The sequence below is a fragment of the Pristiophorus japonicus genome, chromosome 13 (genome assembly GCF_044704955.1).
Source record: "Pristiophorus japonicus isolate sPriJap1 chromosome 13, sPriJap1.hap1, whole genome shotgun sequence".
NCBI lineage: Eukaryota > Metazoa > Chordata > Chondrichthyes > Pristiophoridae > Pristiophorus > Pristiophorus japonicus.
The window spans coordinates 116395790-116419807 of record NC_091989.1 but is presented as its reverse complement, the minus strand read 5'-3'; the positions used below and the strand labels follow the sequence as shown (position 1 = coordinate 116419807).

Below are 24018 nucleotides of genomic sequence, written 5' to 3'. Positions count from 1 at the left end.
GCTTGTGGTCAGTTTCAAGCTCAAACCGAAGTCCAAATAGGTATTGGTGCATTTTCTTAACCCCATATACACATGCTACGCCTCTTTCTCGACCATACCATAGGCTCTCTCAGCCTTAGACAGACTTCTAGAAGCGTATGCAACCGATTGGAGGTTGCCCGATACATTGGCTTGCTGTAACACACAGCCGACCCCGTACGACGAGGCGTCACAAGCTAGCACTAAATGTTTACATGGGTCATAGTGTACAAGTAACTTATTCGAACATAGCAGGTTCCTGGCCTTCTCAAAGATTGTGTCTTGAGATTTGTCCCAAACCCAGTCGTCACCCTTACATAGCAACATGTGCAAAGGCTCTAACAACGTGCTCAACCCAGGTAGAAAGTTACCAAAATAGTTGAGGAGTCCCAGGAACAAACGCATCTCCGTCACATTCTGTGGTGTGGGTGCATTCTTGATGGCCTCTGTCTTTGAGTCCGTGGGCCTGATGCCATCTGCTGCAATCTTTCTTCCCAAAAATTCAACTTCTGGTGCCAGAAAAACACATTTGGAGCATTTCAGCCTGAGTCCCACTCTGTCCAGGCGACTTAGAACCTCTTCCAGGTGGTGTAGATGTTTGATGGTGTCACGACCAGTGATCAGGATGTTGTCTTGAAACACAACGGTGCGTGGAACAGATTTCAGCAAACTCTCCATGTTTCTCTGGAAAATGGCTGCAACCGAGCGAATCCCGAAAGGGGACCTGTGGTATATAAACAGCCCTTTGTGTGTGTTGATGCATGTCAGTCTTTTCGAAGATTCAGCCAGCTCCTGTGTCATGCAGGAGGAGGTTAGGTCCAACTTGGTGAATGACTCTCCCGCGCCCCCCCCCCCCCCCCGCTAACGTTGCAAACAGGTCATGCCTTGGGCAGCGGATACTGGTCCTGTCGTGAGACTCGGTTAATCATTACCTTGTAGTCTCCGCAGATTCTGACCGCGCCATCGCTTTTCAACACCAGAACAATTGAACTGGCCCACTCATTGAACTCAACTGGCGATATGATTCCTTCGTGTTGGAGTCTGTCCAGTTCGATCTCGACTTTCTCCCTCATCGTGTACGAAACCGCCCGAGCCTTGTGATGGACGGGCCGTGCATTGGGGCCTAAATGGATCTGTAGCTTGGCACCTGTGAATTTGCCGATACCTGGTTCGAATAGCGAGGGAAACTTGCTCAGCACTTGAGCACACGAGGTGTCATCCACTGAAGATAGTGCTTTGATGTCGTTCCAATTCCATCTAATTTTTTCGAGCCAGCTTCTGCCGAACAGCATTGGGTCATTGCCTGGAACAATCCACAATGATAGGTCGTGCACAGCTCCATCATTCCGCGTTAGTGTCTCCTTCCAGCTCATTGACCACGAAGTTGGTCGAACTGCTCAATGGATCATCATCACCCTCTACGAATCTCTCTAATATTCCTTCAGCAGCCATGGTTGCGTGAAGGTTCGTATTCTGTTACTCGTCGTCAGTTGTTGTGTATAGAAGAATTCCACGAGGCTGAGTACTGTGAGCTAAACTTAGTGTGATCTTAGTCTTCTTTATTACAACTCCAGAGTGCCTAAACAACATGGCAGCCAACCTTTTATACTGGCTCTGCATGTGTGTGCAGGTGACCATTAGGGCTCCAACAGTTGCACCCTCTGGGGTGGCAAGTATTACATATTTATATACATAACAGGGATAATGGGGATAAATAAATAGATTTAACAGGCTGGTCACCTTGTGCAGACAATTGCAGCTTGGCTTTGATTAGGTCAACTGCTGGGGAATGGATTGTACCATGGTTGGGGGGGGGGGCGGGGGTGGAGAGGGTGGAAAGAGGAAAAGGAACCAAATGTTGTGGGGGGGGGGGGGGGCAGGGGAACTGTTCACCACAAGTATCCAGCACCCTACCCAAATTTAATTTATATTTTACAGATACAATTGTTTTTGCAGTCAGCATAACTCGAGACTATATCTGTTGTGTTGGATTGAATGAGATAATGTTGTATTCTCAACACAGAGGCCAGAACAACAGACTTCACTTAAAATGACTTGCAAGCCATTTTACCAGGTAACAATGGCCCTGAAATTCCGGTTTGGCCTTCCCGCGGGCATTTTAGAGAAAAAATCCGCACTTACCTTCAGCTGCTGCCCATGTCCGCACTTCCGAGCCTGTGGCCTGCCCGTCGCAGCACGTGCACATGGGGATGTGCACAGTGTTGGAGCTGGTGTCACATAGCTCTGGGCGGCCAATCACATAAGGTATCGTAGTAATAGGAGATCCGCAGGGTCCTAAACTCCTATTACTATGATTGTGATAGACGGACCCAAAACATCCAAAACACAGCCCCAAACACCCAAAACAGTAGTAAAAAATAGAAAATAATTACACTACATTCATTTAAATTAAAGTTATTAATGTCTTAACAAAAAAATAATTTCCTGATTTATTAAAAAGTTTTTTAAAATTAACTTACCATTGTGGGGAGGGTTTTTAATGATAATATATGTTTTAATAACTTTATTTTTAGATGTTTTTGTGTTTTTTTAAAACGCTTGCACTTGTAAAAGTAGGCTATGCGCCTGCTTTTTCAGGCGCAAGATTTTTGAGGACATTTATAAGCGTAAGTATCGGAAATTTACACTTACAAGTGCCCTCGCACCCGATCTGGCTAGGATCTGTCAAGCCAGAAACTTGACAGATTGGAAATGCTGGTTTCCAGCGCATGCGCACTGCGCTCTGGAAACTGGCATTTCCGATGTCTTCCCGGGTCAATAGGAACTCTGTACGGATCCAGGGAGGCCGGAATTTCAGGGCCCATGTCCCCCTTAAGACAAAACAGAAAGTTACATAATCAATATCAGGCATCTCCAAGCTCACCATAGCAGTCACTATTCTGCTGATATATATAGGATCGTTTCTCCTCAGAGCATCAACCAATGGATTTTTCAGAGCAGATAGACTGTTGTCCAAAATTTGAAAGCAAATATCGATGACATCTTTTTCAAACTGTAAAAACAGGACACAAAATGGTACTAAGTCTCAGAGCAACTGTGCTAAAACTAGAAAAAATGGTGAGTAGATTGTGAAAAACTTAAAAGGTCATATTACTTGTCCAAAATTCCATTGTAGCGGATAGATGTTGGCATGTGAGCCATGGTAGAGCAGTCCGTTCTCATTCAGAATATACTCCTCCCGCAGGTCCTCATCAGGCAGGTACACAGCATCCTCTGAGGGGATAGACAACTTAAATTCCAAACAATGTTACATTCTTCCTTTTAAGTGCTTTGTTTCATTTGCACTTTATTGTCCACAAATGCATATTAGAGGTATACTCACGGACCAGCTTCCCACTGACTCACTGGGTTAATGCACCATTCAACCTGGCTCAATCTCTGGTCTCTATGGAATTAGCTCATCTCCTGGTTACCATAGGAGGTGCTACAATTGAATGGAGCAATCCTGGGCTGGATGGAGGAAACATAATAAGCAGGGTTCCTGTTCCCGATTGCGACCTCGTGGTTCTGGCTGAAAAGTGTGCCCGTCACCCAGTGCATTTATTTCAAAATCCTTACCTATGTTTTGAACTGCCTCCTTGCTCTCACTTCACCCTACTCCTGCAAACTCTTCCTGGCTCATTCTGGTCTACAACTCTGATCTGCTCTACATTCCCTCCCTCTTTCCCCATCACTCCACACACTCAAACTCCATCCCTAAACCCCCCTCCCTTGCTAGATGTCTCCCTACCTTCAAAAGCCTCCATAAAACTTGCCTCTTCTACCGTGCTTTTAGCCACTTATGCTAATTATTCTCTTACTCCAGGTTCATTCTCCATTTTGTCAAATATCTTGGGGCGTTTTGTTACATTACAGGGGATATGCAAGTGCAACTTGCTATTGTTGCAGTCAAAGAATGTGCTAGTTTGCGCAAAAAGTTGAAAGGTGCCAGGTTTTCTAAGCTCAATAATTGCTACTGTTTGTAATAAATTATTTCTCCTCAGGTTAGTAGTTTATCACTGCATCCTACAACTGCATTCAGTATTTGCATATTTATATACAACATATCTATTGAATATGAAACAAAGTTATCAGACTCCTTCCCCCATTCAGGAAGTAAATATTATAGCACAGGTGATGTAAAGGCTTTGCTATATCCCAAAACGGCAGAGTTGTTTAAATTAATAGGATCTGTGCCCGAATGATTTGCTAAGTTGCCATCTTTAGTCCACTGGTGGCAACCATTTACCACCGAGTTAAAAACATGATCAGAAAATGAAATGTGGCATTAGTACCATTAAACTGGGCTTTAATGCCAAGATGCATGGTGTGTCTGGCATTAAAATGAGCATAAAAAATCACGACATTTAAAAAATAAGGCCCTTAAGTTGCTTGAGGATTTCAAGGTACTTGGCACTCAAAGATATTCTGAGTATTCCACTGTTCCCAGTTGCATAAATTTTCTATATATAGAGATAGTTCTTGGCATGACCAGCTCATTTAAATTCTTTTTCATAAATGAAATGTTTAGAACGACTTATTTTTACGGAGAGCTGCAATATGTGAAAGAGTGTGCTGTGCAGATTTGATTGTGGGGACTTTTAGAATCTAGTATATTCCCGCAGACGGTAAAGCTCGGTCTAATGACCTAGACATGTTTCTCAGAGCCATTTGACAGCACACAGTGAACACTGCACTTACATTCTCTGAAGATATGCACACAGATGCTAAGTAACTGAATTGCGAATCTCTTCTCTCAGTAAAGAAAAATGTTCCAACTTTTTCTTATGCAGTTATCATGGGCTCAATTTTGGCCAATGCCTTTTTTCGGCGCATTTCTCCGGAGATGCGCTGCTTTTCTCTGTTCAGAAGTGCGCCAAAAAAATTCCTCCCCACTTTGGCCGCTATCCGGCCTCCTCCTTGTAGTCGCGAGGCGTGGCCAGTCAAGTCGGGGGTGGAGCCAGCGTCCTGCGCTGAAAACAGTGCCAGGACGTCTGCACATGCGCTTTGGAGTCGGGTCGCGATGTCCGCACACGCGCAGTAGCGCTGAAAGTTGGCAATCGGACATTTTTAAAAGCAATCGTAGCTGCTTGTGTTTTGGTGCCTGAAGGAGTGCAGTGGAACGAAATTAACTGCCGAATTCAAGAAGCAGTGCTCTGTTAATATCAGTGCTGCATGCCTGCAAAAGTGCCAGAAGGAGTGTTGTATTTCTGAAAATCATTGCTGCATGCGAAATAAGGACTGTGTGTTTGGAAAAGTCACTGTGTGTCTAAGACCATTGGAAAAATGCTGCAAGTGTTTCAGAGCAGCTGCAGCAATGTAGCAATGCAGCAATGTACACCAAGAACAAGGAATTTCGTGCATGACAAAGTGGAGATACTAGTTAATGTCACTGAGAACAGATGGCAGGAGCTGGATACCAGCAGAGGTCGCACAAAACACAAAAGTGCCGCACAAAACACAAAAGTGCCACCCAAAGAAATGAAGAAACGCTGGAACCAAGTTGCAGTAGATTTCTGTGCATTGGTGAACACCAAGAGATCTGGAAGCCAATGTAAAAAGAAATGGCAGGACCTTGGTCAAGTAGTTAGTGTAACAAATATTTTAATTTATTCAATGCAATTTTAATTGTAAATGTGACCAGCTGTATATGTCCCACCCAGCAGAAAGGCACCCTTTCTAAAAAGTTGCATTTTCATCTTTGCAGACGAAATTGTCCCACATCAAAAAGGGAAAGAAATCGAACAGGAGGAGGCCTACCAAATCTATACCCACTGACACCCTCGGAAGAGATGGTTGCTGCTTTGATGGGTCGTTCCTGGAGAAAAGCAATCAGTACTGCACAAGCTGGGCCCACACTCGAGGGAGAGAGTTAGTCCTGAAAATTCATCGTGGCCCTTCAAATCAACCTGCTGCCTGGCCTGCTATGTGTGAGCCTACTCATGCCACCCATGCTGCTCTCTCCTATGCTGCTAACCATTTGACTGCACTGTTATATTTTGCAGAACATGATGCCAATCGTGAAGATCCAGAAGAAGATTCAGACGCGGATGAACCTGAGCACGAGAACATTTTCCAAGCCAACCCTGCAGACCAACGTGGGGGCGGGGGAGGAGAGGGGGTGGAGGGGGAGGGGTTGGAGATGGATGAAGGGGGCACTGTTGTACTGAATATGGAGAAGGTCGTGTTAATGGAGTTGGCATTGGGAGCCCCTTCCATGACTAGTGGTTTGATTTCAGGTGCGACATTGCTTGGTTTTAGTCAATCCATGATTAGTGGTTTGAGTTCTGGTGCGACATTCCATGGTTTCCCAGCATCCAAGGTTGAGGGTCCCAGTGGTGGTGGGATGCAGCATGGAACACCCAGGGCTCCACCGTCCGAGGTTGCGGGTCCCAATGGTAGTGGGATCCAGGGCCCCACCGTCCTAGCCTGTGCCTCCCACTGAGGTGACGCGAGGCAGACCCAGGGTAAGGGGAAGGAGAAATCGACCACGCTCTCCTGAGGTGCAGGATGCAACAGATGTGGTTCAGATCATGGCACTGAGTGGGGAGAGCATTGACCTTACTCGATCACTCCTGGACATCATCAGTGGGGTGAGTGATAAGGTAGCGGGACTGTCGGGATAAGTAACAGTAATGGCACGGGAAATGGGAACGATGTCCGGGAACATCAGTGAGGGAATAGTGTCCATGAGGAAAGAAATGTCAGAGATAGTGGAAAGGACGACACTGGCAATGACACAGGCCATGAGGGAGTGCATGTGTGAGTTAGCTGCTGCAATAAGGGAACACACGTAGGCCATGCACCATTGACAGAATCAACTGCCACTCCCACTTCAATCCCCACACCAGCCCCTGAAGAGACCTAAGCTGGGGCCCCCACCAACCACCCATGAAGAAGTGCACATTCACCGAGATGTTAGAAGGACTAAGCTTGGTACCAAGCCCAAATACACTACGCCACCGCCTGCGGGCAGGGGTGATGGAGAGTCCAAGACCTAATGCGACAGGCAGTGTTAGACTAAGGTGGATCAGAGATGGGTGCAGCCTTTCTTTGCTGCTGTTGTTGTTGTTGTTGTTGATGTTACTGTTGTAACTGTTTTCAAATTGAAAGTTTTTTGTAAGTTATGTAAATTTACAACTTTATGGGCCCAAGTTTCGGGCCGCGCCGGACCGGGATGCCCGTTTTTCGTGCCAGAAAGTGCGGCTAAAAAAAATTTACAGATTCTCCGGCTCCCTGCTGGTCCTCTTGAGTCGGGCGCGGCGCAGCACGAGCTGTAGGGGGCGGAGCCAGGTCCCTGCGCTGAAAACAGTACCGGGACCTCTGCACATGCGTGCTACAGTGGGCGCGCATGTACAGTAGCTCCAGGCGCCCAAAACTGTGTGGGAGGGGCCCGGAGCACGCAGCCCCTAGCCCTGGCCAATTGGCCTCACTGGGGCTGCGTGCATAAGGCTGCCTCCCATGCCCAGCTCCTGCTTCCTCCCGACCCGACTCGACTCCCGCTTCCCCCCCCCGCCCCCGGACTGGATCCGACACCGACACAGACCCGACTCCCCCCACCCGACCTGACCTCCCTCTCCCTCCCTCCTTCCCTCCCCCGAACCTGAACCGAACCAACCTCCCTCCGCCCCCCCCGACCCGACCCGCGCTCCCGACCCCGACCCATGCTCGACCCGACCCAACGCCACCTACCTGTAAATCTGGTACTGGGGACGGGCCCTGCCCGAAGTCTTGGGCCCGGCCGGGCCCGTTCAGCCTCTCCCCCCCCTTCTCCTTACCCCCCCCCCTGCCTTCTCCTTTCCCCCCCCTTCCCCCCTTCTTTCCCCCCCCTTCTCCCCCCCTTTCCCCTTCTCCTCCCTCCCTTCTCCCCCCCTTTCCCCCTCTCCTCCCCCCTTCCCCTTCTTCTCTCCCCCCCTTCTCTCCCCCTTCCCTCTCCCCTCCCTCCCCCTCTGCCTCCCTCCCCCTGCCCCCCCTCTCTCCCTCTACCCCCCTCCTCCCCCTCCCCCTCCCTCTACCCCCTCCTCTCACTGTCAGAAACACAGACACTGACAGACAGAGAGTGAGAGACACACACAGACAGACAGACAGAGAGATAGAGACACTGACAGAGACACACTGGGGAGGGGGACATCCCAGCACGCTGTTGGAGGGCTCCCGGTGCTGCAGTCGGTAAGTAGAAAATGTTTTATTTATTGATTTAAAAAAAAATATTTCTTATTAATTTTTTTTGATTGATTTATTGGTTGAGTTATTGATGTTTTTATCATTTATTATTGATGATGGCTCTTTATTTGTAAAACTGAAGTGTTTAATGTTTGTAAACTTCCCTTTAAACACCCCCCCCCCCCCATTCCCTACGCCTGATTTGTAACCTACGCCTGATTTTCTAAAGTGTAGACAAGGTTTTTTCGAGCGGACAATAATCTTCACTTACTCCATTCTAAGTTAGTTTGGAGTAAGTTTTCATTGCCTAAACTTTGAAAACAGGCATAAGTGGCCGGACACGCCCCCTTTTGAAAAACAAATTCTGTTCCAAAGTGAAACTGTTCAAACTGACTAGAACTGGAGCAAACTAAATGCCGAGAATTTGAATTTCTAAGATACTCCATTCTACACCAGTTGCTCCAAAAAATCAGGAGCAACTGAGGCCGAAACTTGGGCCCTTAAAATCATCTTAAAGTTTAAGTTCGATACAAGAATTATTTTATTACACGAAAGTTAAGTACATTGTAAACTTTTGAATAAAATATATTTTACATTAAAACTGAATCATGTTCCATTAACACAACACAACATTACGGAACAGCTCCAAAAAATAAACATGTCCACGTGGAATAGTTGTCGCTGAGCCCTCAGGCATCAGTAAAGCGTTCACGGATGAGCTGCTGGCGCAAGGCTCGAGCAATCGTTAAAGGAGCACGGTGGCCGTCCTCCTCCGCCATCGTGCTCCGGCCTCAGGCACTTGCATGGTTTCCTCATCCTCGTCATCATCCTTCTCCACCACCTCCTCCTGCTCGACACTTGCATCTTCCACATCATTATCAGCCACTTTCACCGCAGGTGGGTCTTCTTCTTCCACTACCAGCTGCTGATGCCTCATGAAAGCTAAGTTATACAGCATGCAGCACACAACAATGAACTGACCGACAATCTCAGGAGAGTATTGCAAGTAGCCTCCGGAATGGTCCAGGCATCAGAAATGCTGCTTTAAGATGCCAATGGTCCTCTCTATGATGCTGTGTGTCGTGATGTGCGACATGTTGTATTCACGGTCAGCTCCCGTCCGGGTTACGTGTAGGGGCATCATGAGCCAGGTGGCGAGGCCGTACCCTGTCTCCCAGTAGTCAGCTCTGCCCTTCTGGCTGCTGTTCAAACATGTCAGATATAACGCTGTCGCGTAGGATAAACGCATCATGGGTGCTGCCAGGGTATCTTGCATCGACTGACATGACGCATTGCATGTTGTCACACACGAGCTGCACATTCATGGAGTGGAAGCCTTTTCTATTCCTGAACAGCTCAGCATCCTCCAAAGGTACTTGCAAGGCGATGTGGGTAAAATCAATGCAGCTCTGTACCTTTGGGAAGCCAGCAATCATTGAGAACCCCACAGCCCTGTCTTGGATTGCTTGGGCGGTCATTGGAAACTTGATGAAGTTATTCCTCCACCCATACAGTGCAGCTGTGACCTGACGAATGCAGATATGTATTGCATGTTGAGAGATGGCGCACACATCTCCAGTTATAGCTTGAAACGATCCCGAGGCATAGAAGGAAAGTGCAGCTGTAACCTTCATTTCAACTGACAAAGCAGTCCATCTGCCGCTTCTCGGCTGTGAGTCTGGTCTCAACAACTCACAGATCTCACAAACAATTTCTCTGCGGAAACGCAGCCTTCTGACACAATCTGCATCACTCAGGTCCAGGTACAAACGCCTGACTCGAAATTGCCGAGGTGGGTAAGGCCTCCTGCCCAGCAGCCTATGGGCTCTGATGTTCCTGATGTGATGAGCTCTAATCAATTGTCATTGGGGGTAATGTACTGACGTGGATAGAGAACTGGTTGGCAGACAGGAAGCAGAGAGTCGGGATAACGGGTCCTTTTCCCAGAATGGCAGGCAGTGACTAGTGGGGTGCCGCAGGGCTCAGTGCTGGGACCCCAGCTCTTTACAATATACATTAACGATTTAGATGAAGGAATATCTCCAAGTTTGCAGATGACACTAAGCTGGGTGGCGGTGTGAGCTGTGAGGAGGATGCTAAGAGGCTGTAGGGTGACTTGGGCAGGTTAGGTGAGTGGGCAAACGCATGGCAGATGCAGTATAATGAGGATAAATGTGAGGTTATCCACTTTGGTGGCAAAAACACGAAGGCAGAATATTATCTGAATGGTGGCAGATTAGGAAAAGGGGAGGTGCAATGAGACCTGGGTGTCATGGTACATCAGTCATTGAAGGTTGGCATGCAGGTACAGCAGGCGGTGAAGAAGGCAAATGGTATGTTGGCCTTCATAGCTAGAGGATTTGAGTATCGGAGCAGGGAGGTCTTACTGCAGTTGTACAGGGCCTTAGTGAGGCCTCACCTGGAATATTGTGTTCAGTTTTGGTCTCCTAACCTGAGGAAGGACGTTCTTGCTATTGAGGGAGTGCAGCGAAGGTTCACCAGACTGTTTCCCGGGATGGCAGGACTGACCTATGAGGAGAGACTGGATCGACTGGGCCTGTATTCACTGGAGTTTAGAAGGATGAGAGGTGATCTCATAGAAACACATAAAATTCTGACGGGACTGGACAGGTTAGATGCAGGAAGAATGTTCCCGATGTTGGGGAAGTCCAGAACCAGGGAACATAGTCTAAGGATAAGGGGTAAGCCATTTAGGACTGAGATGAGGAAAAACTACTTCACTCAGAGAGTTGTTAACCTGTGGAATTCTCTACCGCAGAGTTGTTGATGCAAGTTCATTGGATATATTCAAGAGGGAGTTAGATATGGCCCTTACGGCTAAAGGGATCAAGGGGCATGGAGAGAAAGCAGGAAAGGGGTACTGAGGTGAATGATCAGCCATGATCTTATTGAATGGTGGTGCAGGCTCGAAGGGCCGAATGGCCTGCTCCTGCACCTATTTTCTATGTTTATGTTTTTATGTCTCCTACATAGCACAATGATGCAGAATGCTCGGAAAAGGTATGGCATTGATAGTACTGCCTCCATAGTTAAAGTTAAACTTTCAAAGAAGGTCAAAACGGCAGGAAAGCAGGCAGCACCGGTTCGCAGTTCTCTCTTTCTCTCCCTCCCGCCAAGGTATGATAATGGACCACACCCAAAGGTCTTTTGTCCTCATCTCTCCCCCTCCCCCCCCTTGAGTCTTGTGACCTCTCTCTCCCTCTTCCTCGCAGCCCCGCCCCGCCCCCCCACCCCGAGTCTTGTGACCTCTCTCTCCTCCCCATCTCCCCTTGAGTCTTGGGACCTCTCTCCCCTCCCCCTCCCCCTCCCCCCCCCCCACCGCCCCTTGAGTCTTGTGACCTCTCTCCCTCTCTCTCCGCCCCGCCCCAGCTTCTCAGTTTGCTTGCTGCAGCCTGTCTGGTGATTTTGCTTGCTGCAGCCGCTCTGTGTGCTCCAATGTCAGCAGTTCAATCGCTCCCACCCCTAGCCCAGGCCGAGTGGCCTCCCGGTGCATTGTTGTCCCACCCCTAGCCCAGGCCGAGTGGCCTCCCGCACCGGTCGGCCCGTTCCTTCCTGGGCTGAGTTTTAAGTTGAAGGTAGGACTTCTATTTTTTATGTGTTATTGAAAGTTTATTACTTTTTGTGCTTTGTTTAGTGCTTTGTAAGTCTTGGTGCTTTAGGTGCAGGTCCTCTCCACTTCCCTTCCCACCCCTATTGCAGGTCGAATGGCCTCCGATGTACCTACCTGAACTGATTTCTTAACTCTCCGCAAGGGTTTTCTGAAGTGGCCACATACGCTGGCCTAAGTAGATTTGGAGTAACTATTAGCTGGCCAAAGTTGCCTCAATGGCCAAAACTGGCATAGATGGCTGGTAACGCCCCCTTTTGAGAAAAAAAATAAACTAAAAAAATCGTAACTAACTCACTTACATGGTGCAAATTGAATGTGCAAAATAGGAATTTTTAAGATACTCAAGAAAAATCAAGTTACTCGAAAAAAACCGGAGCAACTCCTGGCCAAAATTGAGCCCATGAAACTAAATGGTTGGTATATTTGTGGACTTGTATTTACTCTGCACAGCCACCAGAGGGCTCATCCCCTGGAGTCCCAAGGGATCCCATAATCCCTTGGGAGCACAGGTATTTAAGGAGGCTTCACAGGTTGGAGAGGCACTCTGGAGACCTACAATAAAAGACTACGGTCACACTTTACTTTGAACTCACAGTGTTCAGTCTGACTCTTTCTCTATACACAACAACTGGCGACGAGATACAGATAGCGAACCCAAAGATGCAGAGAACAGTGGGCATCCTGGAGAGATTTTCGGAGGGAGATGATTGGGAAACTTTTGTGGAGCGACTCAACCAAAACTTCGTGAATAACGAGCTAGATGGGGAAGAGAGCACTGCCAAACATAGAGCGATCCTCCTCACCGTCTGTGGGGCACCAACGTATGGTCTCATGAAGAATCTGCTCTCTCCAGCGAAACCCACGGAGAAATCGTATGATGATTTGTGCACAGTGGCCCGAGAGCATTTGAACCCGAAGAAAAGCGTTCTGATGGCGAGGTACCGGTTCTACACCTACTAAAGGTCTGAAGGCCAGTGGTGAGTTATATCACCGAACTAAGACGCCTTGCAGGACATTGCGAATTTGAAGGACATATGGAGCACATGCTCAGAGACTTTTTCGTACTTGGCATTGGCCACGAAACCATACTTCGCAAACTTTTGACTGGAGAGACCTCAACCTTGAGCAAGGCCATCGCGATAGCCCAGGCATTCATTGCCACCAGTGGTAATAAGAAGCAAATTTCTCAGCACACAAGTGCTGCTACAAGTACTGTGAACAAAGTGAAGTTGTTTTCGCATCGTAAAGTACAGGGCAGGCCACACATACCTGCAGCTGCACGTCCGCAGATGACTCAGAGTCCACCATCAAGGATGATGAATGCAAGGCCATTAACACCTTGTTGCGACTGCGGGGGTGATCATCGTTTCTATTCATGCCGTCAAGAGTACGTTTGCAAGTGCTGTGGAACAATGGGGCACCTCCAACGAGTGTGCAAGCAAGCTGCAAAGCCTGCTAAACCTGCAAACCACTATGTTGCAGAGGAGGACAGATCCATGGAGGATCACGACAAACCAGAGCCTCAGATCAAGGAGGCAGAGATCCATGGGGTGCACACATTCACCACGAATTGTCCCCCGATAATGCTGAATGTTGAACTAAATGGACTCCCGGTGTCAATTGAGCTGGACACAGGCGCGAGCCAGTCCATCATGGGCAAAAAGACTTTCAAAAGGTTGTGGTGCAACAAGGCCTCAAGGCCAGTCTTAACTCCAGTTCGCATGAAACTAAGAACTTACATGAAAGAACTGATTCCTGTAATCGGCAGTGCGACCGTAAAGGTCTCCTATGATGGAGCAGTGCACAAGCTACCACTCTGGGTGGTACCGGGCGATGGTCCCACGCTGCTCGGCAGGAGGTGGCTGGGAAAGATATGCTGGAACTGGGACGACGTCCGAGCGCTATCGCCCGCTGACGCACTTTGTGTGGCCAGGTCTCAAACAAATTTCCTTCGCTGTTCGAATCAGGCATCGGGAAATTCCAAGGAGCAAAAGTGCACATCTATCTAATTCCGGGGGCGCGACCCATCCATCACAAGGCGAGTGCAGTACCGTACATGAAGAGAGAAAGGGGAGAGATTGAGCTAGACCGGCTGCAACGAGAGGGCATCATTTCACCGATCTAGTTCAGCGAATGGGCCAGTCCTATTGTCCCAGTCCTCAAGGGATACAGCACCGTCAGAATCTGTGGCGATTACAAAGTAACTATCAATCGTTTCTCCCTGCAGGACCAATACCCACTACCAAAGGCCAATGACCTCTTTGCAACGCTGGCGGGAGGAAAGACGTTCACGAAGCTGGATCTGACTTCAACCTACATGACGCAGGAACTGGAGGACTCATCGAAGGCCCTCCCCTGCATCAACACGCACAAAGGTCTTTTTGTTTATAACAGATGCCCGTTTGGAATCCGATCAGTGGCGGCGATATTCCAGAGAAACATGGAAGGTTTACTGAAGTCGGTCCCGCACACCGTGGTCACAGGTCGGAACACAGTCGAACATCTGCAGAACCTGGAGGAGGTTCTTAGTCAACTCAACCGTGTGGGGCTCAGGTTAAAACGCTTGAAGTGCGTTTTCCTGGCGCCTGAAGTGGAGTTCTTGGGAATGAGGATTGCGGCGGACGGCATCAGGCCCACCAACGCGAAGACAGAGGCAATCGAGAACGCACCGAGGCCACAGAATGTGACAGAGCTGCAGTCGTTTCTGGGACTCTTGAACTACTTTGGTAACTTCTTACCGGGTCTCAGCACACTGCTAGAACCACTACATGTCTTAAAAGGGGGTGAACGGGTTTGGGGCAAAAGCCAAGACAATGCCTTTGTAAAAGCGAGAAAATTGTTATGCTCAAAAAAATTGCTTGTTTGGAAGATCCATGTAAGCGTTTGGTACTAGCATGTGATGCGTCGTCATATGGCGTCAGGTGTGTATTGCAAAAAGCTAATGAATTTGGGAAACTGCAACCGGTTGCTTATGCATCCAGGAATCTGTCTAAAGCTGAGAGAGCCTACAGCATGATTGAAAAAGAAGCGTTAGCATGTGTCTATGGGGTAAAGAGAATGCATCAATACCTGTTTGGGCTAAAATTCAAATTGGAAACTGATCATAAGCCACTTATATCCCTGTTTTCAAGAGTAAAGGGATAAATACCAATGCATCGGCCCGCATCCAGAGATGGGCGCTCACGTTGTCCGCATACAACTATGCCATCCTCCATAGGCCAGGCACAGAAAAATGCGCCGATGCTCTCAGTAGGCTGCCATTGCCCACCACAGGGGTGGAAATGGCGCAGCCCGCAGATCTAGCTATGGTTATGGAAGCATTTGAGAGTGAGCAATCACCCATCACTGCCCAACAGATCAAAATCTGGACAAGCCAGGACCCCTTATTATCTCTAGTCAAAAGCTGTGTGCTTCACAGGAGCTGGTCCAGGTCCCAGTGGAAATGTAGGAAGAGATAAAGCCGTTCCAGCGGCGAAAAGATGAAATGTCCATACAGACAGACTGCCTTCTGTGGGGCAATCAAGTAGTGGTCCCCAAGAAGGGCAGAGACACCTTCATCAATGACCTCCACAGTACCCAACAAGGCATCGTAATGATGAAAGCGATAGCCAGATCCCACGTATGGTGCCCCGGTATTGATGCGGACTTAGAGTCCTGCGTTCACAGATGTAATACATGCATGCAGTTAAGCAATGTACCCAGGGAGGCGCCGCTAAGTTTATTGTCTTGGCCCTCCAAACCGTGGTCTAGGGTACAAGTCGACTATGCAGGCCCGTTCTTGGGTAAAATGTTCCTTGTGGTTGTAGATGCGTACTCCATGTGGATTGAATGTGAGATAATGTAGGCTAGCACGTCCGCTGTCACTACTAAAAGCCTGCGGGCCATGTTTGCCACACACGGCCTACCTGATGTCCTGGTGAGCGACAATGGGCCATGTTTTACCAGTGCTGAGTTCAAAGAATTCATGACCCGTAACGGGATCAAACATGTCACATCTGCCCCGTTTAAACCAGCGTCCCATGGTCAGGCAGAGAGAGCAGTGCAAACCATCAAGCAAGGCTTAAAGAGGGTAACTGAAGGCTCACTGCAGACTCGCCTATCCCGAGTCCTGCTTAGCTACCGCACAAGGCCCCACTCACTCACTGGGATCCCACCTGCTGAACTGCTCATGAAAAGAGCACTTAAGACAAGTCTCTCGTTAGTTCACCCTGATCTACACAAACAGGTAGAGAGCAGGCGGCTTCAACAAAGTGCATACCATGATAGCGCAAATGTGTCCCGCGAGATTGAAATCAATGATCCTGTATTTGTATTGAATTATGCTCAAGGTCCCAAGTGGCTTCCCGGCACTGTCATGGCCAAAGAGGAGAGCAGGGTGTTTCGGATCAAACTTTCTAATGGACTCATTCACCGGAAACACTTGGACCAAATCAAATTCAGATTCACGGACTATCCTGAGCAACCCACCTTGGACCCTACCTTTTTTGATCCCCCAACATACACACCAGTGGCAACCGGCACCACGGTTGATCACAAAGCAGAACCCATCATCCACAGCAGCCCTGCAGGGCCCAACACACCAGGCAGCCCAGCAAGGCCAGCTGCACAGCAACCCAGCGAGGGCCCAACAAACGATTCAAAAACACCAGCTTTCACACCGAGACAATCAACCAGGGCAAGAAGGGCCCCAGATCGACTCACATTGTGAATAGTTACACTATTGACTTTTGGCCGGGGGAGGGGGGAGGGGGGGGGAGGTGGGGAGAAAAGAGTGTTGTTATATATGTAAACTTTATTTACTGTGTACAGCCACCAGAGGGCTCATCTCCTGGAGTCCCATGGGATCCCATAATCCTTTGGGAGCACAGGTATTTAAGGAGGCTTCACAGGTTGGGGAGGCACACTGGAGACCTGCAGTAAAAGACTACGGTCACACTTTACTTTGAGCTCACAGTGTTCATTCTGACTCTTTCTCCATACACAACAGCCACATACGCTGGCCTATATAGATCTGGAGTAACTATTAGCTGGCCAAAGTTGCCTAAATGGCTGGTAACACCCACTTTTGAGGGAAAAAAACTTTTAAAATCGTAACTAACTCACTTACACTGGCATAAATTGAATGTACAAAATAGGGATTTTTAAGATACTCAAGAAAGTCAAATTACTCCAAAAAAACCAGAGCAACTCCTGGCCAAAATTGAGCCCCATGAAACTACAATAGAGGCCACTCCTGTACAGTATGTGACTAGCTTTCTACATTTTTCTCCTACGTTCAAGCACCTTAGTTACCAGGATAGGCTCAAAGAGTGGGACTCTGCACTTTGGAGAAGTGTGGACTTAGGGAATAGATTGTGTTTGTGTAGCCAGTTTGCTTCAACTGAATAGATTAGGGAGGACCAGGGGTCACAATCTCAAGTTATGCAAGGCCAGAACTAGGTTAGATGTTAAGACATGGTTCTTTTCCCAGAATTGAATGTGAGATAATGTAGGCTAGCACGTTCGCTGTCACTACTGCAAGCCTGCGGGCCATGTTTGCCACACACGGCCTACCTGATGTCCTGGTGAGCGACAACGGGCCAGGATGGATGGATGGACCAGTGCATCTTTTCCTGTCCATCGGTGTCTGTCTGTATGTCTTACCCATTTATTAGAACATAAGAACATAAGAAATAGGAGCAGAAGTAGGCCATTTGGCCCCTTGAGCCTGCTCCGCCATTCAATAAGATAATGGCTGATCACATGGACTCAGCTCCAATTCCCCGCCTGTTCCCCATAACCCTTTACTCCCTCATCGCTCAAAAATCTGTCTATCTCCACCTTAAATATATTCAATTATCCAGCCTCCACAGCTCTCTGGGGCAGAGAATTCATAGATTTACAAGCCTCAAGAGAAGAAATTTCTCCTCATCTCAGTTTTAAATGGCGGCCCCTTATTCTGAGACTATGTCCCCTAGTTTTAATTTCCCCTATGAGTGGAAATATCCTCTCTGCATCCACCTCGTTGAGCCCCCTCATTATCTTAGAAGTTTCAATAAGATCACCTCTCATTCTTCTGAACTCCAATGTGTATAGGCCCAACCTGCTCAATCTATCTTCATAAGTCAACCCCCTCATAGAAACATAGAAACATAGAAAATAGGTGCAGGAGCAGGCCATTCAGCCCTTCTAGCCTGCACCGCCATTCAATGAGTTCATGGCTGAACATAAAACTTCAGTACCCCCTTCCTGCTTTCACGCCATACCCCTTGATCCCCCGAGTAGTAAGGACTTCATCTAACTCCCTTTTGAATATATTTAGTGAATTGGCCTCAACTACTTTCTGTGGTAGAGAATTCCACAGGTTCACCACTCTCTGGGTGAAGAAGTTTCTCCTCATCTCGGTCCTAAATGGCTTACCCCTTATCCTTGGACTGTGACCCCTGGTTCTGGACTTCCCCAACATTGGGAACATTCTTCCTGCATCCAACCTGTCCAAACCTGTCAGAATTTTAAACGTTTCTATGAGGTCCCCTCTCACTCTTCTGAACTCCAGTGAATACAAGCCCAGTTGATCCAGTCTCTCTTGATAGGTCAGTCCCACCATCCCGGGAATCAGTCTGGTGAACCTTCATCTCCAGAATCAACCTAGTGTACCTTCTCTGAACAGCCTCCAATGCAAGTATATCCTTCCTTAAATACGGAGACCAAAACTGTATGCAGTACTCCAGATGTGGCCTCACCAATACCCTGTACAGTTGTAGCAAGACTTCTTTGCTTTTATACTCTATCTCCCTTGCAATAAAGGCCAACATTTAATTTGCCTTCCGGATTACTTGCTGTACCTGCATACTAACTTTTTGTGTTTCATGCACAAGAACCCCCACGTCTCTCTGTTATGCAGCACTTGGCAATTTTTCTCCATTTAAATTATAATTTGCTTTTCTATTATTTCTGCCAAAGTGGATAACCTCACATATTCCCACATTATACTCCATCTGCTAATTTTTTTCCCCACTCACTTAGCCTGTCTATATCCCTTTGCAGATTTTTTGTGTCCTCCTCACAATTTGCTTTCCCACCCGTCTTTGTATCATCAATAAACTTGGCTACATTACACTCGGTCCCTTCATCCAAGTCATTAATATAGATTGTAAATAATTGAGGACCCAGCAATGATCCTTGCGGCACCCCACTAGTTACTGTTTGCCAACCGGAAATTGACTCACTGATCCCAACTCTCTGTTTTCTGTTAGTTAGCCAATCCTCTATCCATGCTAATATAGTACCCCCAACCCTGTGAGCTTTTATCTTGTGGAGTAACCTTTTATGTGACATCTTATTGAACGTCTTCTGGAAATCTAAACACACCACATCTACTGGTTCCCCTGTATCCACCCTGCTCGTTACATCCTCAAAGAACTCCAGCAAATTTGTCAAACACTATTTCCCTTTCATAAAACCATGCTGACTCTGCTTGATTGAATCATGCTTTTCCAAATGTCCCGCTACTGCTTCCTTAATAATGGACTCCAGCATTTTCCCAATAGATGTTAGGCTAAGTTGTCTATAGTTTCCTGCTTTTTGTCTGCCTCCTTTTTTAAATAGGGGCGTTATATTTGCGGTTTTCCAATCCAGACCGCTCCAGAATCCAGGGAATTTTGGTAGATTACAACCACTATCTCTGCTGCTACTTCTCGTAAGACCCTAGGATGTAAGCCTTCAGGTCCAGGGGACTTGTCTGCCTATAGCCCCATTATTTTACTTAGTACTACTTCATTAGTGATAGTGATTATATTAAGTTCCTCCCTCCCTATAGCCGCTTGATTATCCACTATTGGGATGTTTTTCATGTCTTCTACCGTGAAGATCGATACAAAATATTTGTTCAACGTCTCTGCCATTTCCCTGTTCTCCATTATTAATTCCACAGTCTCAACTTCCAGGAGATCAACATTTACATTAGCCACTCTTCTTTTTTATGTACCTGTAGAAACTCTTACTATCTGTTTTTATATTTCGTGCTAGTTTACTTTCATAATCTATCTTCCCTCTTTTAATCATATTTTTAGTCGTTCTCGGCTGGCTTTTAAAAAATTCCCAATCCTTTGGCCTCCCACTAATCTTGGCCACATTGTATGCCTTTGTTTTCAATTTGATTCCCTTCCTTATTTCCTTAGTTAGCCACGGATGGTTATCCCTTCTCTTACAGTCTTTCCTTCTCATTGGGATTTTTTTTATTGCAAGTTATAAAATATCTCCTTAAATGTCTGCTACTGTTCACCAACCGTCCCATTCTTTAATCTATTTTCCCAGTCTACTTTTGCCAATTCTGCCCTCACACCTTTGTTGTCCCCTTTATTTAAGCTTAGGATATTGGTTGAGAAACAATTTTCTCTCCCTCCAACTGAATTTGAAATTCAACCATGTTATGGTCACTCATTCCTAGAGGATCTTTTACTACAAAATCATTTATGAATCTGTTTCAATACACAGTACCAAATCTAAGATAGCCTGCTCCATGGTTGGTTCCATCCGTACTGTTCAAGGAAACTATCCAGGATATATTCTCTGAATTTCTCCTCAAGGCTACCCTGGCCAATTTGCTTTGTCCAATCAATATGAAGGTTAAAATCACTCATGATTATTGCCGTTCCTTTTTTACAAGCCTCCATTATTTCTTGATGTATACTCCGTCCAACAGTGTAGCTACTGTTAGGGGGCCTACAGACTACGCCCACCAGCGACTTTTTCCTTTTCAACCTCTTGATCCTCTGAGCCAATATTGTTTCCCACTAACACACTGATTTATTAACAGTTCTACCCCACTTCCTTTTCCTTTCTGTCTGTCCTTCTGAATTGTCAAAGACCCCTGAATATTTAGTTCCCAGTCCTGGTCACCTTGCAACCACATCTCTGTGATGGCTATCAGATCATACCCATTTGTATCTATTTGTGCCGTTAACTCATCTATTTTGTTAAGAATGCTATGTGCATTTAGACAAAGAGCTTTTAAAATTTGTTTTTTTACCCTTTTTTCCTGCTGGTTTCCCCTGTCCTTCAAACTCATTTTCTACATTTTTGCTTTCTAATTCCAGCTTTACTCCCCTCTCTACTGAATCTATTCTCAGGTTCCCATCCCCCTGCCAAGCTAGCTTAAACCCTCCCCAACAGCACTAGCAACCCCGCCCCCCCCCCCATGAGGATATTGGTCCCGGCTCTGTTGAGGTGCAACCCATCTGGCTTGTAAAGGTCCCACCTCCCCCAGAAGCGGTCCCAATGCCTCAGGAAACTAAAGCCCTCCCTCCTGCACCATCTATCCAGCCACACATTCATCTGCTCTATCCCCATATTTCTGTACTCACTAGCTCGTGGCACCGGGAGTAAACCGGAGATTACTACCTTTGCGGTCCTGCTTTTTAATCTCTCTCTTAGCTCCCTAAACTTTGCCTGCAGGACCTCATCCCTCTTTCTACCTATGTCATTGGTCCTGATATGGACCACGACCTCTGGCTGTTCACCCTCTCCCCCAGAATGCCCTACAACTGCGTGGTGACATGCTTGACCCTGGCACCAGGGAGGCAACATACCATCCTGGAGTCACGTCTACGGCTGCAGAAAAGCCTGTCTATTCCCCTTACTATTGAATCCCCTACTACTATAGCTCTTCCATTCTTCTTTCTCCTCCCCCCATACAGCTGAGCCAACCGTGGTGCTGTGGACTTGGCTCTGGCTGCACTCCCCAGAGGCACCATCGCCCCCACCGGTACTCAGAACAGAGTACTAGTTGGAGAGGGAGATGGACTCAGGGGACTCCTGCACAATCTACCTAGTCCTCCTCTTCTGTCCGGCGGTCACTCACTCTCTCTACCTGCACATTCTTAAGTTGTGGGCTGACCACCTCTAGAAATGTGCGATCCACGTAGCTCTCAGTCTCGCGGATGCACCGCAGTGACTCCAGCCGCCGCTCAAGCTCCGAAACGCGGAGCTCGAGTTGGTGCAGCTGGAGACATCTCCTGCACATGTGGTCTTCCTGGCTGTGGGAAGCACCTGGGACTTCCCACATGCCACAGGATCTACAATCCATGGGGCTGAACTGCCCTGCAATCCCTCTATTTAGACTTGGAGCTATCAAGCAAAAATAAACTCTAAACCTTAGCAAAACACAACCAGCAACTACTCAGCAAACAGCTGAACTAATTAATTCATTTTCTTTAGATAATAAATATCACTTATCCATTGCTGTTTGTGGAACTTTGCTGTGTACACATTGGCTGCCTTGACCACCCTTAAAACAGTGTCTATACTTGGAAAGTAACTCACTGGCTGTGAAATGCTTTGAGACACCCGGAGGATGTGAAAAGTGCAAAATAAATGCATATTCTTACTTTCTTCAATATCATCATTCTAAAGCAAAAGGGTGTTTTACTAAAACAAATACAGCAATGTTCTGTTTTACTGGATTCGCAGCTCACAAGTGCCACATTCACAGAGCACTCGATGCGCCTGGCAGGAATGTCACGGTGGATTCCTCCCAGAACAAATTATTACCAACATTTCTATATCCTCCCCAACAGCCACATTTTTTCTTTCCTAACTTTTTCCAGTTAAATTCTTGTTTATTTGAGGAGAAGCTCTGGCAAAACTATCAAAGTTCCATTTTGCACAGCTTAATATGAACGTGCTGGACATTTTAGTTACAAAATGCATATTGGATCTTTAAGTAAAAAGGGTTATTCAGTTATGAAGATCTGCTTATCATAGTGCAATAGTAGGACAGTGAACATTACCATGCAATTATTAATGTTAACAAATGTTAACTTCCAGTCAATAAAAGTAACATTTACATGTTGATACTCAGACTAGATACTATCAACTAACAGATTAGAGGTAAAACAATACACTCAAGGTTTGCAAACTGTTGGTGGGTTCTGAGAGTCAGTAAGATCATTGGGTTTCTGTCTATGTGGGACCCGTAATATTCTTTTCTGTAAGCACAATGCTTGGAAAATTCTGTATTATATATTCTTCTGTATTACAGTTTTTCTTTGGGGAGTTGACATCCTCTTTCCAAAGTTAGGTCGGGGGTTCTTGGGAGTGAGTGGATATTTGGCGGGGTTTTGACTGAGAATTTTTAAAGGGGAGTTCCCCTCCACCCCCACAGGAAAAACATGAAAACCACAGATATACGCTTAAAAATAACTATTGTACGTTTAAGATATGAGTATTCCTTGGAGATAAATAAGCTATCAATTGTTTTTAAATGTACTCGTTTCAAAGACAAGCACGCATATATTTTACGCAAAGGCTAAGCGGACAATTACCTTGACACCAGGGGTTGAAGAGAAGATGAAAATCTCCTGCAGTGATCTGTTGAATGGATTGCCCTGCATTCGGGGAGAATATCAGATGGATTTTATAGTGGCCGATGCAGGCACTGGGTGGACTGTGCACAGCCAGGTGGACGTGTCCTGGAGTCGACTGCAAACTGAATGTCCATCTATCCCACTTCACCCTGGAGTTGAGCACTTTAATTCGAGTCCCGTCGGCTTCTGATGGCGCGGGTCCTGTACAGATGATCACAATTATCCAAGTACATGGGGCTGAAAACTTTACACTGAAAGTTAGTCACATCTAGATTATCAAAGTTTGATTCGAAATTAAATTGTATTCAATCAATGATTCGATTTACATACTTTTTATACTTTTAACTAAATGTTCCGTCGTAATTTCATTATCCAGATGTTAAATATATCATCCCTCCGATTCTCGGTTTACAAAAATTGCTAGATCTATCTTTAAATCAAAGTAGAATAGGGCGGGAGAGAAGGTTACATATACGAGGAGTCACCGATTAAAAAACAGTAACGCTTTTCTAGACCAGACCCAGAAATACATCCCTAACATGGAAACTGACCAGCCTGAAACTGCAAGTCAAAGGAAAGGTGTCCTGTGAACACTTGACGGGGGAAGAGTCTGAACGAGTTAGTTCTGAAATGCAATCCCATCACAAACCTGTGTCGAGAAGGACTGCGAGCTGGTCTTCGCCCTTCAGGAGTGCTCGGTGTTGAAGTGCCACATTCAGGCGGAATTCCTGCCCTCTCCGGACCAGTAGCCTGCCCGTGTCAATTCCGATGGTGTGATGCTCAGTGTTGTTGGCCTCACACCGCATGTCCACCGTTCCCAAGAACAGGTCTGCTATGGGAAAACATTCAACGTTTACATTT

At 46.8% G+C, this 24018-nt stretch overlaps 1 protein-coding gene across 1 annotated transcript in view; it reads right to left on the bottom strand.

Annotated features, from left to right (window-relative positions):
• Positions 1 to 24018, bottom strand: part of tgm2l (transglutaminase 2, like) — a 46066-nt gene that overhangs the window by 21838 nt on the left and 210 nt on the right. The window contains exons 2-5 of the mRNA XM_070896904.1: positions 23807 to 23986; positions 23116 to 23358; positions 3134 to 3252; positions 2903 to 3031 (exon numbers count right to left, since the gene is read on the bottom strand). Coding sequence (XP_070753005.1) covers positions 2903 to 3031; positions 3134 to 3252; positions 23116 to 23358; positions 23807 to 23986 — 671 coding nt within the window. The remainder of the gene's footprint in view (positions 1 to 2902; positions 3032 to 3133; positions 3253 to 23115; positions 23359 to 23806; positions 23987 to 24018) is intronic.